The 15,578-nt window shown below is 41.0% G+C and overlaps 1 protein-coding gene across 1 annotated transcript; it reads right to left on the bottom strand.

Annotated features, from left to right (window-relative positions):
* Positions 1–9,505: 9,505 nt before the first annotated feature.
* Positions 9,506–10,450, bottom strand: LOC139153990 (olfactory receptor 14A16-like). Its single transcript, XM_070728417.1, has one exon. The coding sequence runs from the start codon at positions 10,448–10,450 to the stop codon at positions 9,506–9,508; it is 945 nt and encodes a 314-aa protein (XP_070584518.1).
* Between the last annotated feature and the right edge of the window lie 5,128 nt (positions 10,451–15,578).

Raw genomic sequence — 15,578 nt, 5'->3', positions numbered from 1 at the left:
AACATGGAGAAAAGGGAAAAATATTCACAAACAATCACTGTATAAACATTTTAATTACATGAGATATAAATTAAGATTTTTTTACTGTGATGTAGTTTCATAGTAATTTCATAGTAATATAGGAGATGCAGACAAGGGAACAGTTAGGAAAGAGATAGAAGAGTCTACTACCTGCAGTATGGATAGTGTATAGGCAAGATGCTCAGAAGGGACCTTCTCCAGTTTCTTGGACTGTAAAGGAGAAGCAGGGGGATTGTACTTTCAGACATTCAATATTCTGTCAATGTAGTTTTATAAGAATTGCTTTGTGGTGAGATAAATGTCAAGCAAAATGAATTAGCACATCTGGTTAAGTTTCTTTTCTGATTTACCCCACAAACTTTATTAGCTGCAGCTGCGAGAGCAGTCATGGGCTTCCCTAGGTATGCCCATGTTACACCAACACTCTGCAGTCTGCATTGGTTGCCGATCAATTTCCGGTCACAATTCAAAGTGATGGTTATGACCTTTAAAGCCCTTCATGGCATCGGACCAGAATATCTCTGAGACCGCCTTCTGCTGCACGAATCCCAGCAACCGATTAGGTCCCACAGAGTGGGCCTTCTCTGGGTCCCATCAACAATATCGGTTGGCGGGCCCCAGGGGAAGAGCCTTCTCTGTGGCGGCCCCGACTCTCTGGAACCATCTCCCCCCAGAGATTAGAACTGCCCCTACCCTCCTCGCCTTTCGCAAACTCCTTAAAACCCACCTTTGTCGTCAGGCATGGGGGAACTGAGATATCTCCCCCGGACCTATACAATTTATGTATGGTATGCTTGTGTGTATGTCTGTTTAATAATGGTTTTTTTTAAATATTTTAAACTGTAAATTATTAGATTTGCTATAAACTGTTTTTATTGTGTTGTGAGCCGCCCCGAGTCTACGGAAAGGGGCGGCATACAAATCTAATTAATAATAATAATAATAATAATAATAATAATAATAATAATAATAATAACAATAATTAAGCTGATATGTTTGCCTGAATTGAACTAAATGATTTTGCAGAATGTTACCTTTTCTAAACTGATTGGACTTCTAGAAAATAGAAAATTCTCACAAAGAGCAGATTTTATGGCTTTCATATTTGCCATCTCCACACCAGAGATTCCCTATAGTCTGTATTAGAACCAACCAATGTGGACAAGTTCTCAACAGCTGCTTCACTAGTTACACAGCATGTAGTGCAACATTTTTCATAAATTATTCAGAGCCATTTATTCTGGAAGCTGCCTTGCAGCAAAATAATGTTCATCTCAGCCTTTTCTTCCATTATACTCCATTAAGAACCTGCTCTTAAGTTTTTACCCAGTAGGGCAATCTGAGAGGGGCTCTAAAACAGACCAAAGCAAGACAATGTGCTTATTTAACTTTAGTTTTAGAACTGAAGGAATTAGTTTGAGATATTTGTTTCTATGACACTTTTGTAAAATGAATATATCCTTCAAAGTTTTGTTGAAGCATGGTATTTACCAAGTGACAGAATGTGTACCCTCCAGAAATTTCTAGATCACAGACTCTTTCCATTGACCATTGTATGCGGGTGAGAGCTGCTTAATGGAGGTTTTGTGGTATAAACTAGAGAAGAAACAAAGCCATATTTTGACTGAAAATAACTATTTGTACATACATGTTATATATGTGAATCCTTTTAGGGGCAGCTAAACATCAATATAGTAGAATTGAAGATGGTCTACTCCAGAGGCGGATTCCTCTTACTGGCTGCTACCGATGTGCTGCGCCTGCAGCTTCGGTCATCTTGTGTGCATGCGCATACATGCCCCCAGTGTGTTTTTGCTTCCATGCATGTGCAGAAAGCAAAAACATGCCAAAATCTTGTGAGGGGATGCACATGTGTTTGAGATTTTGGTGATTTTTTGCTTCCGCACATGCCTGGAAGCAAAACATTGCTAAAATCTCACGCTCACGGGTATCTTCTCATGAGATTTTGCTTGAAAAATTAAAGAAAAAAGATGGTAGTGCCCATGGGACTGTCACCAGAGCGGTCGCGTGCAAACTGCACAATCTGGTGCCCACTACCAGTGTGCACTTGCCTGCCAACACAGCAAATGAGATCACTATGCTGGAATTTGTATTTCATCACCAGTTGGGCACTTCCCGAGCACCTAGGACTGCGTGATGTAGCGGCAAATTATGTTTGCCGATCCCAGTGAAGCAGCCTTTTGCAATTGACAGATGGAGATTTTGTCAATTCCGATGGTTTTTAAATGTCCAGTGAGATCCTTTGGCACTGCGCCTCAGAGCAGGAATTATTATTATTATTATTATTATTATTATTATTATTATTATTATTGTTGTTGTTGTTGTTGTTGTTGTTGTTGTTGTTGTTATTATTATTATTAATTAGATTTGTGTGCCATCCCTCTCCGGAGACTCGGAGGGGTTCATAAAAGATAAAAGATATTATTAAAGATAAAATTACTGGGCACATAGAAAAACAGGCATTGCTGAAAGAAAATCCACATGGTTTCTACAAAGGCAAATCATGTCTTACTAACTTGTAAGAATTCTTTGAGGGTATTAATAAAAACATAGAGAAAGGGGACCCATTTGATATTGTATATCTTGACTTTCAAAAGGCTTTTGACAAAGTCCCTCACCAAAGGCTCCTTAAAAAGCTCTTTAGCCACAGAATTAGAGGACAGGTCTTGCCCTGGGTTGGCTACATTGTAGGAAGCAAAGGGTGGCAATCAATGGACAATTCTCTGGATATCAAGAAGTGAGAAGTGGTGTATCCCAAGGTTCAGTTTTGGGAACTTTACTTTTTAAGTTATTCATTAATGATCTGGATGTAGAAGTAAATAGTGAGATAGCAAAGTTTGTTACTTGTTCCAAGTAGTGAAAAGTGAAAATGTTTGTCGGGAACTCCAGAAGGATCTCTCAAAATTAACTGAGTGGACAACAAAGTGGCAAATGCATTTTAACTTAAACAAGTGCAAAGTTATGCACATTGGGGCAAAGAACCCCAATTATACCTACCAACTGATGGGGACCAAACTTTCTGAGACAACCCAAGAAAGGGATCTTGGGGTTTTGGTGGACAGCTTAATGAAGATGTCAACCCAGTGTGCAGCAGCACTTAAAAAAGCAAATTCCATGCTTGGCATGATTAGGAAGGGAATTGAAAATAAATCGGAAAGTGTTGTATTGCCTCTGTACAAATCAATGGTGAGACCACACTTGGAGTACTGTGTACAGTTCTGGTCACCGCACCTCAAGAAGGATATAATGGAACTGGAAAAGGTGCAAAAAAGGGCAACAAGAATGATAAAGGAAATGGAGCACCTCCCTTATGATACCAGGTTGCAATGCCTTGGTCTCTTCAGTCTTGAAAGACGGCATTTAAGGGGTAACTTTAACGAAGTGTATACAATCATGCATGGGATAGAAAAGCTGGATAAAGAAAAAAATAATTTCTCTATCACACAATACTAGGACAAGGTAGCACTCACTAAAGCTCATAGGTAAGAAAGTGAGGACAAATCATGGGAAACATTTCTTCAACCAGAGGGTCATTGGTTTATGGAATTCACTTCCAGAAGAGGTTGTGACAGTTATCAGCCTTGATAGCTTCAAGGCAGGATTATACAGATTCATGAATGCCAAGTGTATTGGTGCTTATTGAAACAGATGTCCATGTGCCACCTCTATGTTGGTTGAGGCAAGCAGGATTCCCTTGAGTACCATTTGTTGGGGGTCAGGGAAAAGGGAGGGTCTTGCCTTCTCTTTCTGCTCAAGATCCCCATGGACAATTGGTGGGCCACTGTGTGACACAGAATGCTGGATTCGATGGGCTTTGGCCTGATTCAGCATAGCTCTTCTTATGTTCTTATGAAGAAACCAGCATTACTGCCAGTCCTGAAGTGCGGAGCCTATCTCAAGAGAGGAAACTGAGTGACACAGCAAGAAACAAGGTGAGGATGCTTTAAAAAAGTATTTGTTTAGAGTGATTTTGCCTTTGAGAGAGAGAGATTAAAGGATTTGCCCATTCATTGTGGCTGGAGTGCTGTTTGTGAAAAAGATTGGAGACTCCAAGGACAAAGAGGTGGCCATCGAACTCTGATATCAGAAAGAGATCAGAAGGAGTGAAAGGATGATCCAACATCATCCTATGGTGAGGCTGGAGATCCCCAAGGAAAAATGGCCTTAACCAATTGTAAAAATAGAAGGAGAAATCTGGTATGAATTTGCATTAGCATTAGAAACTCTTTAATTGAAACTTGGGGGAAAATTAAAAACTAACATTATTTTAGAGTACCTTATTGTATTGCACCTTTGGAAGCTCAGATATATCCCAGCAGAGTACAAATTTCAAGATATAAAGATTTAATATAATAATAACACTCAAAAAGGTTGAAAACAATGATACAATTAGAAAAACAAGGTATAAACTTTGATTGGTACACGTATATACAATTGCAGGCAAGTTATAATGAAGATAATAAAGAAGAAGGTATAAATCTTGAAAAAACTAAACTAGATGAAATTTTGTTTGACTCAGATGAACATATGATTAAAAAGCTTTATGGTTATTTTTTGTCTATTGATTTAGAATTTGAACAAGTTAAAGATACAATGATAAAGTGGATGAAGAATATAGGATATTCAATAGATAGAGATAAGTGGCAACAAATTTGGGAAAGAAATGATAAAATGTCAATGTCAACAGCGTATAAGGAAAATATATATAAGATGTTTATATATGGTAAAGATCAGCAAAAATGTTTAAGAATAGATCAATGAAATGCTGGAAATGTAGTAAGCTACCGGGCTCTTTTTATCATATGTGGTGGACATGCACAGAAATTAAGAAATTTTGCAAAGAGATTCAGCAATGAATACAGAAGATTTTGAAAAGGACTATTGAATTTAAACCAGAAATATTCTTATTGGGTATTTTACCAGAAAATTTTAATAAAGAAGAAATATATTTGATTATACATATTTTAACAGCAACTAGAATAGATATGCACAAAATTGGAAGCTGAATAAAATTCCAGATGAAAGAGAAACATTACATAAGATTTTAGATTGTGCTGAAATGAATAGGCTTACTTTAAAACTTAAATATAAAGAGGAGTGTGATTACTATAAGATTTGGGGAAAGTTTTATGAATGGTTGGAAACTAAAAATAATTGAGAAGTATTTTCTTTTAATTACTTTTGAAGAAATACATGATGATTTAATTTTAATCTCTTAAGGACCCAGATGATGAAATAAGGATTGGTGGCAGCATTGGATGAGGAGTTAACACAGTGATGAAAGTATTAAATTAGATAATAAGATGTTAAGATGATAATGTTTTATTATAGAAAAAGGGAATATAAGGGACTAGTTTTCATAATATTGTTATTTGTAGATTAAATATATCTCATGTGTGGTTAATTTTAATTAACTTAGCAAAGATGAGGATAAAAAGTACATATTGAAAGTATTATTCACATTTTTTTTCTAAGTATATCACATGTTTTTGCTGGATTTTTAAAATTAAGGGAGACTAGGATAGCGCTATTTCGGCCTTTTTCTGGACTCATCAGCTAGCCATACCCTTACTGGGATTTGATCCTGGGGCCTCTGCCCTGTAAGGAAGATAATTTTTTCCCGAGTTTGCAGAGAGGGGCGGCATATAAATCCAATAAATCTAATCTAACCTCTAGGCCACCAGATCTGATCCCTTCAGCTTTGTACCAGGGAGGGGCTTCACACACACACACACACACACACACACACACAGAGAGAGAGAGAGAGAGAGAGAGAGAGAGAGAGAGAGAGAGAGAGAGAGAGAGAATCATCCTCAAACAATTACCCAGATGTGAAAGGGGCAAAAGCCTTACCAATTTCTAACAGCCAAATTAAACAAGCACAGAATATTATTCAGATGATTAGTACTGGGGGGCATGAGACTCCCAAACTGGGAAATTTAAGGCTACAAATCTCTAAGGAATTTTCCTCCAAAAGTTTTGATATACTAAATTGAACATTCCCGATCATAAGAAAAATATAAATGAACTGAAAATAATAATTCCAAACCAAATTTAGTAAAATTGTATGTTGTTTGCAGACAAAACTATCTATACATTGGAAAAGAAATCACAAAAGGGGGGGGTGGGTTATGAGCAAAATAAACCAATAAGCATTTTTTTAATTTAAATTTTCATTATGTGCTGAAATGTTCAACCTAGTTTCCAAGGGAAAGATGTTTTCAAATTGACCAAATATAAGCACTTAAAATAAAGAATTTTCAGTTTGAGTCATACAGACTCGAAAACAGTAGAAGTGTATAGTGGTTTTGAACAACGCAGCAGGGTTAAGGTATCCTACTTGTTCTTAGATAAAGATGAGCATGAAGAATTAGCAGCAAATTGATGTAACATACTGGTACAATCCAATTTTTGGAATCAAAACACACTAGAATTTCTACTTATCTAGAAATTATTTTCAGTTCAAAATGAAATGACATTCCCATAAAATATGGGCCCATAACATGGGAGCTATTTTGGATTGTCAAGTGATTGCAACAGCCATGTGGTCTTCCCTCACTTTGACTGGTGAATCTGTTGTGGTCAGACTTTGAGTTGGATTTATGCATTTATGCATTTATCCATGTTTTGGAATACTATACAAAATGTAGTACTTCATTGTGGCAACTACAGACAGAATAATTCTCTAGATCAGCAGTATGTTTCCAGGTATGAATTTAGCCTATGAGGTCTCAAAAGATTGGCTTCTACATATTTTCAGAATTGCCTCTTTCATTAAAATGTATGCATGGAACTCTTGAAACATGTTATTTTAGATAAGAACTTTATTGTCTTAAATTTTAAGGTAGAATAGATGTATTTTTAAAAAATAATTATTTTTGAATGAAAAAAAATATAATTTCTGCACAGAGCAGGAGGTTGATGTGCCTCTTAGATTTTTTCCAACCCTAATGTTCTATAAAAAGAGAACAAATACTAATCAATTAGAAGCTACAAAATTCAGATATTTCATGGAATTGTTGATATAGTAACAAAAACTGGAAGAAACCTCACACTTTTGTCCATATGTATCAGCTTGAATTAAAACAAATCTAAAATGTTTGATAATAGTTTAACAGTTTCAAAACTGATTTAATTATTGTAAAAATCAAATTGGATATTTTGAGAACTACATAATAAAAATAAACAATCACAGTAAAAGGGTATAGAGATCTGATTTTAAGAAAATCCATTTGTGTATATGGAAGCAAAACTGAATTATAGTCCATAGATGATTACCAGGTTAAATATATTTATATTTATTTATCTAATGTATTTGTCAAATTTCTATGCCATCAGTTCCCAATAGTTCTAAGTAGTATGATTAGAAAAAAGAAAAATCTCTAGTTTCATGTCTACTTGGAAATCATGGTTAGATTTTTTGGATGAAATGGGAAGAAAGAAAATTTTAACTTTTCAATTTGATTAGGTTCATTTATTTATTATAAGTGTTGTATAATATGATTTAACTTGTTTCAAAGTTTATTGAACTTTAGGTTTGTATCTACACTGAAGAAAGTCACATTACTCTCTTATAGTTCCCTTACCTTTTTGACTATACCTCAAATTTCTGTTTTCCTTTCTGTATTATTTTTATTGAATTTTGTATTTTTTTCACATGCAATAAAACTTTTAAAAGGAACAACTGAAAAATAAAAGCTCAGGTGAATATAAAACCAAGAAGAAACTATGACAAAAATAAAGCTAACATCAGATCTTTCTAGTATATGAAGTCATTTTAGATATTGATGCATTTTCCCATAGCTTAATAGGTCAAGTCTCTCATAAAAGATGATGGATAGATGGATGGAAGGAAAGAAAGATAGAAAGATAGAAAGATAGAAAGATAGAAAGATGATAGAAAGATAGAAAGATAGAAAGATGATAGAAAGATAGAAAGATAGAAAGATAGAAAGATAGAAAGATAGAAAGATAGAAAGATAGAAAGATAGAAAGATAGAAAGATAGAAAGATAGAAAGATAGAAAGATAGAAAGATAGAAAGATAGAAAGATAGAAAGATAGAAAGATAGAAAGATAGAAAGATAGAAAGATAGAAAGATAGAAAGATAGAAAGATAGAAAGATAGAAAGATAGAAAGATAGAAAGATAGAAAGATAGAAAAAGATAGAAAGATAGAAAGATAGAAAGATAGAAAGATAGAAAGATAGAAAGATAGAAAGATAGAAAGATAGAAAGATAGAAAGATAGAAAGATAGAAAGATAGAAAGATAGAAAGATAGAAAGATAGAAAGATAGAAAGATAGAAAGATAGAAAGATAGAAAGATAGAAAGATAGAAAGATAGAAAGATAGAAAGATAGAAAGATAGAAAGATAGAAAGATAGAAAGATAGAAAGATAGAAAGATAGAAAGATAGAAAGATAGAAAGATAGAAAGATAGAAAGATAGAAAGATAGAAAGATAGAAAGATAGAAAGATAGAAAGATAGAAAGATAGAAAGATAGAAAGATAGAAAGATAGAAAGATAGAAAGATAGAAAGATAGAAAGATAGAAAGATAGAAAGATAGAAAGATAGAAAGATAGAAAGATAGAAAGATAGAAAGATAGAAAGATAGAAAGACGGACTGGGGGCATAGAAGTCAAATAAATTAAATTAAATTAATTAAATTAAATGGCTGGCTGGCTGGCTGGCTGGCTGGCTGGCTGGCTGGCTGGCTGGCTGGCTGGCTGGGAGGGAGGGAGGGATGGATAGGCAGGCAGGCAGATTGAGTGACTGACAGACAGACAGAGACACACAGACAGATGAAGAGACAGAAGGTGAAGGAGAGACAGCGATTTAAATATGAAACAAATATTAATCAGCTCCTTACATTTGAATATATCTCTGTCTCTATTTCTGTCTCTGCCTCTCTCTTTCTTTCTCCCTCTCTCATCTATCTCACATTTCTGAACACGTTTTCTTTTTGAGCATTGTACAATTAAACATCAAAATATAAAACACGATATAACCATTACAATGTTAAAGTTACAATTTTGAGTTTAAAATTATAAAGTTCATTAAGGAGGCTAGAATAATTAACCATAGAATTTTAACCCTGTTAAAAATTGGTTAAGAAAAGCAAATGGAGGCTCCTAATGCACAAATTTAACTGTAGTCAATCTTACAGATGTTAGATAAGAAGGGTGATTCCAATTTCATTTTGCTTCTCATTTGTGGATGTTCATTGGGTGATTTAAAGATCAATCGTTCTCTATCACCCAAATTTACCTCTTGTGAGGAAAAACAGGAAGCAGGTACACCGTGCATGGCACCTGCCAGCTCCTGATAGAAGGAAAAGGTTTATGTTTCGTAATATAATGATATAAATGAATAAAAGAAGTAATGCTCAATGAAATACATTAGTCATGAACACAAAGAAACATAGTTGCAAATGTAACATCACATCACAGTTATAAATGTATCATGCAGTAGTGCTATGAAATTTATTTTTTCTTTTCAGCATTTTTATGAGAGTCTTTTGTAGGTCCTTATTCCTAAAGCTATAGATAATAGGATTCAAAATTGGTGGCAGTGTTGTGTACAAAACAGCAGAAAGCAAGTCCATAGAAGGAGTAGAGAGTGATTTGGGCCTCACATAGGAAAATACTGCAGTAGTCATAAATAAAGAAAACACAGTTAAGTGGGGTGTGCAGGTATAAAAAACTTTATGCCTGCTTTTAACTGTTGGCATTTTCATCATTGTGGAGAAGATACAGGCATAGGATGCAAATACAGATGTAAAAATAAATGAGTCCAAAATGAACCCACTAACAAAGATCAACATTTGATTTATTTTTGTATCTGTGCAAGAAATCTTTTGTAACTGAGGAATGTCACAGAAATATTGGCCAATTGCATTGGACATACAAAAGTTTAATCTAAAAGTCATGCTAGTTTGTAAGACCCCATTGATCAGATTGCATATGAAGGAGATTGCTACCATTTGAACACAGGCATTCCAGTTCATCATTAGTTTATATTGCAGAGGATGGCAGATCGCTACATAACGGTCATAAGCCATGATGGTTAACAAAGCAAGCTCACCACCAACAAAAGTGATCATTAAAAAGATCTGTGTGACACATCCAGCAAAGGAAATCCTTTTGCTGTTTGTCAATGAAACAGCTATGGATTTAGGAACTGTTGTAGAGATGGAACAAATATCTAAAATGGAGAGGTTGACTAAAAAGAAGTACATTGGATCATGAAGGTGGTGATCAGTTGCCACTGCTATTATAATGAGACAATTCCCTGTTAAAGCTGTTACATAAACAATAAGGAACATCATAGAATGCAACATTTGCAAATCTGGGTCATCAGAAAATCCCATCAGAACAAACTGTTTCACAGAAGACTGGTTGGACATTTCGTCTATTTGGATCCTGAAAAAAGTAGTTAAATGGTTAATCAATTTGTGAAGAATATAAATTTCATAACATTTTCCATCTAATTGCTCCTCTAACAATGTCGTCAGATTGGAATATAAACAGTGAGGTCTCACAGATAGCAAATTGTAATCACTTTTCTTAGAGTTCATTAATCAGATTGTTTGAAATAATTCCCCCCCTAATGACAATCCTTCTTATAAGTAGAAAAAAATGAAATATGTAATATGGATCGTTCTGGATGCAGGGTCATGAAATCTTACATCTTTCCATGGAAATAATTATATATGATGTTCCCATGATTCTAACAATAATTATTCAAATTATAATCTAAACTGTTGGAAAGAACAAAGTATTGTTTTAAGTAATCAAATGGCCACTCTGTTTCCTAAGGTACATATAACTGACTTTTCTTAGGGGTAGGAAGGAATCTTTCAAAATCATCATTCCCATCGTATTATTCTTATTCTGACCATCTCCTTCATATTTTATATCGCCAAAACTGACCTGTTTGTTTTGTGACAATGTTTAAAACAGGCTCCTCCAAAATGGCCAATAAGGATCCCTAAGTATTCAGTGGGAACTATTAATGAAAGTAGTATCCATTAAATTATTTTCCTATGCTAAAAGTAAGGAGTTTGATGAACAATCTGAAACTCCTGGAAAGGGCTAATTAATAGAATAGTTTGGTGATTCCTGATTTATTGCTGTGTAAATGATCATTATAAATTCTCATTGTATTACGATTCCAGCATTGGGAGGTAGACTCTCCTTACACTTTTTTATAACAATAACTACAATTAGATACAGAGCCAAACAACTTGAGATCCGGATATCTGACAGACTACATTTATTGCTGAAAACATTTAAGGGAACTTATTGTATGTATAGTATAAGTTACATGCAATTGCTCAGACTGAAAGCTTCTCTCCTCTGATACATATAAGATGATAGATATATTTAAGGACTCTTGTTGAAAACTTGTCATTTTTATGTGGATTTTCTATGAACATTGGATGAATTATTTTTGCTTCTGAAGTTAATTTTTCTACTACCTCTTTTTTCCTGTTTTTTTAAAATACTGTAAGTAGTATGAAATGCATTAAATATTATTACTATTGCAGAAGAGACGGAGTAACGACTCGGACACAAGAGCTGGATTTAAACTTGGGTCATTTTATTATAATAAATTTGCATAATTTATTAATTAAATTAGCATGAATTAGCATAAATTTGCATAAATCAACATACTCAACTATGACCCGGAAACAGTGGACCTGCAGGGTCAAACAAACACTTCCGGGGCGGAAATGACGTAAAAGGTCAACATTCCTGGGCAACTATGGGCGTAATCGATGCTGGTCCAGGTGAGGGACCTCTCCCTCACCTGAGACCCTGCCATACACTCGCATGAGGGGGGTCCCGCCGGCTCACCCCTACCCTGGGACTTCAATAGCGGGACCCAAAGACAGGTTCCCCCCAAGTGCGCAGGTAGCACCCACCATGGGCTTGGAGAGAACCTGTCAATCATCCCCAAAGATGCCCAAGGGAGAACGCGCAGTTGCTGAAACCACCCAGATTTCCGCCCCTAACCTGCCTACCCAATGACCAGAGGTAAGCCAATTAACCTAATTAAATGCCAACACCCCCTAACCGCACATCCATCTCCCCAGTGTGGAATGGGCGAAAAAACAGCCTGGCCTAATGGGCGAGGCTGCAAAAAATTCCCATTCGGCCCCAAAGGCGACCCACTAGGCACACTGCAAAATAGGGAAGGGCGGGTGGGTGTCTGCTCTTGGCACCAGGTCCGGGCGAACAGGCTCTCTTCCCGGCCTGCTGTCCCTTAAATAGGGCCAGCAGGCCCCGCCCGGACCCGACGTCATGCCCAGCCACGTGGGCAGGGCATTCTCGGCCGAAATCTCGCCTCGCGAGATTTCGGCCGAAAACAAGATGGCGGCCGCCATCGGAAGGGTCCGAGTCTGCCCGGCCCTTCCGCAACAGCGCCGTGGGGCCGGTGAGTCAGCCGGCGATATTGCAGAAGAGACGGAGTAACGACTCGGACACAAGAGCTGGATTTAAACTTGGGTCATTTTATTATAATAAATTTGCATAATTTATTAATTAAATTAGCATGAATTAGCATAAATTTGCATAAATCAACATACTCAACTATGACCCGGAAACAGTGGACCTGCAGGGTCAAACAAACACTTCCGGGGCGGAAATGACGTAAAAGGTCAACATTCCTGGGCAACTATGGGCGTAATCGATGCTGGTCCAGGTGAGGGACCTCTCCCTCACCTGAGACCCTGCCATACACTCGCATGAGGGGGGTCCCGCCGGCTCACCCCTACCCTGGGACTTCAATAGCGGGACCCAAAGACAGGTTCCCCCCAAGTGCGCAGGTAGCACCCACCATGGGCTTGGAGAGAACCTGTCAATCATCCCCAAAGATGCCCAAGGGAGAACGCGCAGTTGCTGAAACCACCCAGATTTCCGCCCCTAACCTGCCACGGAGCGGGGGTCAGATCTCTATCTTGGCCCCCCGACTCCCCCCTCTATCTGCGCCAGCTCACGCAGAGACCGCTGCAGGTCCTGTAAGAAAATGGTGTTCCCCTGCTCTGACAGGTGAACGCCATCGGCCCGGTAAAGCCACGGCCGATCTACGGTGATGAGGGGATGGGCCACTACAACCCCACCTAAATTCCCTGACTACCCTTCCCAGGGCCTTATGGCCTCTACACCTGACCCGGTGAATGGCCCTAAGGGAAAAAGGCGACCCACAAATATCCCTAGGGGATCGAAGACCGCACCACATAGATGGCGGGCCACACAGCGTGAAGCCACCGCAGGCTCCCGCAAGCCTGGCGGGTCCCCAGCCGACCCCCAAGCCGTACCGGTCCTTGCCCCCAAGAGCAAGACCAGCAACCGGGGCGCAGCAATGGGATGCCGCCCTCCCCGAACAACTGGGCGTAGCCATGTGACCACCCGCCCAGCACCGCCTGGGCGCAGCAATGGGATGCCGCCCTCCCAGCACACATCCAGGCGCAGCAATGAAATGCCGCCCCTGGCACCAACTGGGCGCAGCAATGGGATGCCGCCCTCCCAGCACACATCCAGGCACAGCAATGGAATGCTGCCCCGGCACCAACTGGGCGCAGCAATGGGATGCCGCCCTCCCAGCACTAACTGGGCGCAGCAAAGGGATGCCGCCCTCCCAGCACCACCTGGGCGCAGCAATGGGATGCCGCCCTCCCAGGACCGATCTGGGCGCAGCAACGGGATGCCGCCCTCCCAGCACCTCCTGGGCGCAGCAATGGGATGCCGCCCTCCCAGGACCAACTGGGCGCAGCAATGGGATGCCGCCCTCCCAGGACCAACTGGGCGCAGCAATGGGATGCCGCCCTCCCAGGACCAACTGGGCGCAGCAATGGGATGCCGCCCTCCCAGCACCACCTGGGCGCAGCAATGGGATGCCGCCCTCCCAGGAACAACTGGGCACAGCAATGGAATGCCGCCCTCCCAGCACCCCCTGGGCGCAGCAATGGGATGCCGCCCTCCCAGGACCACCTGGGCGCAGCAATGGGATGCCGCCCCCCCAGGACCAACTGGGCGCAGCAATGGGATGCCGCCCTCCCAGCACCACCTGGGCGCAGCAATGGGATGCCGCCCTCCCAGGACCAACTGGGCGCAGCAATGGGATGCCGCCCTCCCAGACCAACTGGGCGCAGCAATGGGATGCCGCCCTCCCAGGACCAACTGGGCGCAGCAATGGGATGCCGCCCTCCCAGCACCACCTGGGCGCAGCAATGGGATGCCGCCCTCCCAGGACCAATCTGGGCGCAGCAATGGGATGCCGCCCACCCAGCATAGCGGTAGAAACGCCCGTCCTACCGCACACCCCGTCTCCCCCGCCAGACAACAAGGACCCAGCCGCCACGACGGCAGGGTCCCCACCCCCGACGGCACCGTGTTGCTGAGTGGTCTCGGAGCACTCATGACCCAAAGCAACACCGTCGGTCCATCCTGGCGGGGTTGAATAGAAGGGGACCAAAGGGAGCCCTGGCCTAAGATCTACCCCGGACCCTCAACTGGCCGTTCGTAGCCTAAAACAGGCCGTCGACTGCCAGCGGTCAGCATCCTCGAATCCTCAGTATCGAGAACGCCGTCACCGTACTAGAGGCGGCGCCACTGCGGAACGAGCGTTCCCACAAGCGGCGGGATCCACGCTTGGCCTGGCCAAACCCTGTACTCCAAAACCCGCCCGACTAAGGCAATGAGATGGAAGGCCAAAAGGACCTAGCAACCAGTGATAAGGCCCTGGCCAGCCGTCCCGCATCTTCACTATGCGGAACTCACCATAAATCCACAAACCAGCCCCCGCCTCAGACAAAAGGCGAGGCCGGCCACCTGGCCCTCAAGTCCTAACTGAAAGGCCACACCGCCTAAACTGGACACAAATATGGCCAGGTACACAACTGGGGCAGGCCAACTACAGGGGTAACCTGTAACCTGCCTGAACCCCCCGAACTCTGCACCTGTCTGCTGTGAATCCCCCAGAGTGCGGGCACCACAGAGAGGGCCATAGCCCAGCAGACCTTTACTCTCCTACGCCCGGGAGACCCCCCAGACTCCAAAGGTGGCCGGGGAACGCCACTGGCGACTCCCGGGCCCACGGGGTCAGGGTCCAAACCTGGACAACTGACCACGGGACAGGGCATCAGCGACCCCCTTATCCACCCCGGGGACATGCCTAGCCAAAACAATGCGTTTAGGGACAAGGACCTGTGCACAAAATGGCGGACAAGCCGCATGACCCTGTCGCTCTTTGAGGACAGGGCATTCACCACATGGACAACCGCTAGGTTGTCACACCAAAAGTGCCCGGTCTTGTCCCTAAACTGCTCCCCCCAAAGCTCTAAGGCCACTATTAAGGGGAAGAGCTCCAGGAACGTCAGGTCCTCAACCAACGAAGAGGCACTCCATTCCGGAGGCCATGCCGACCAGCACCACTGGTCACCTAACACTTCCCCGAAATCACCAGTCCCCGCGGCATCAGAGCAGAGCTGCAACTCAGCTTCCCAAAAGAAGCTCGCGCCTCCAGAAGGA

This window comes from Erythrolamprus reginae, chromosome Z, assembly GCF_031021105.1.
Source record: "Erythrolamprus reginae isolate rEryReg1 chromosome Z, rEryReg1.hap1, whole genome shotgun sequence".
NCBI lineage: Eukaryota > Metazoa > Chordata > Lepidosauria > Squamata > Dipsadidae > Erythrolamprus > Erythrolamprus reginae.
This window is presented reverse-complemented; position numbering and strand designations above follow the sequence as displayed.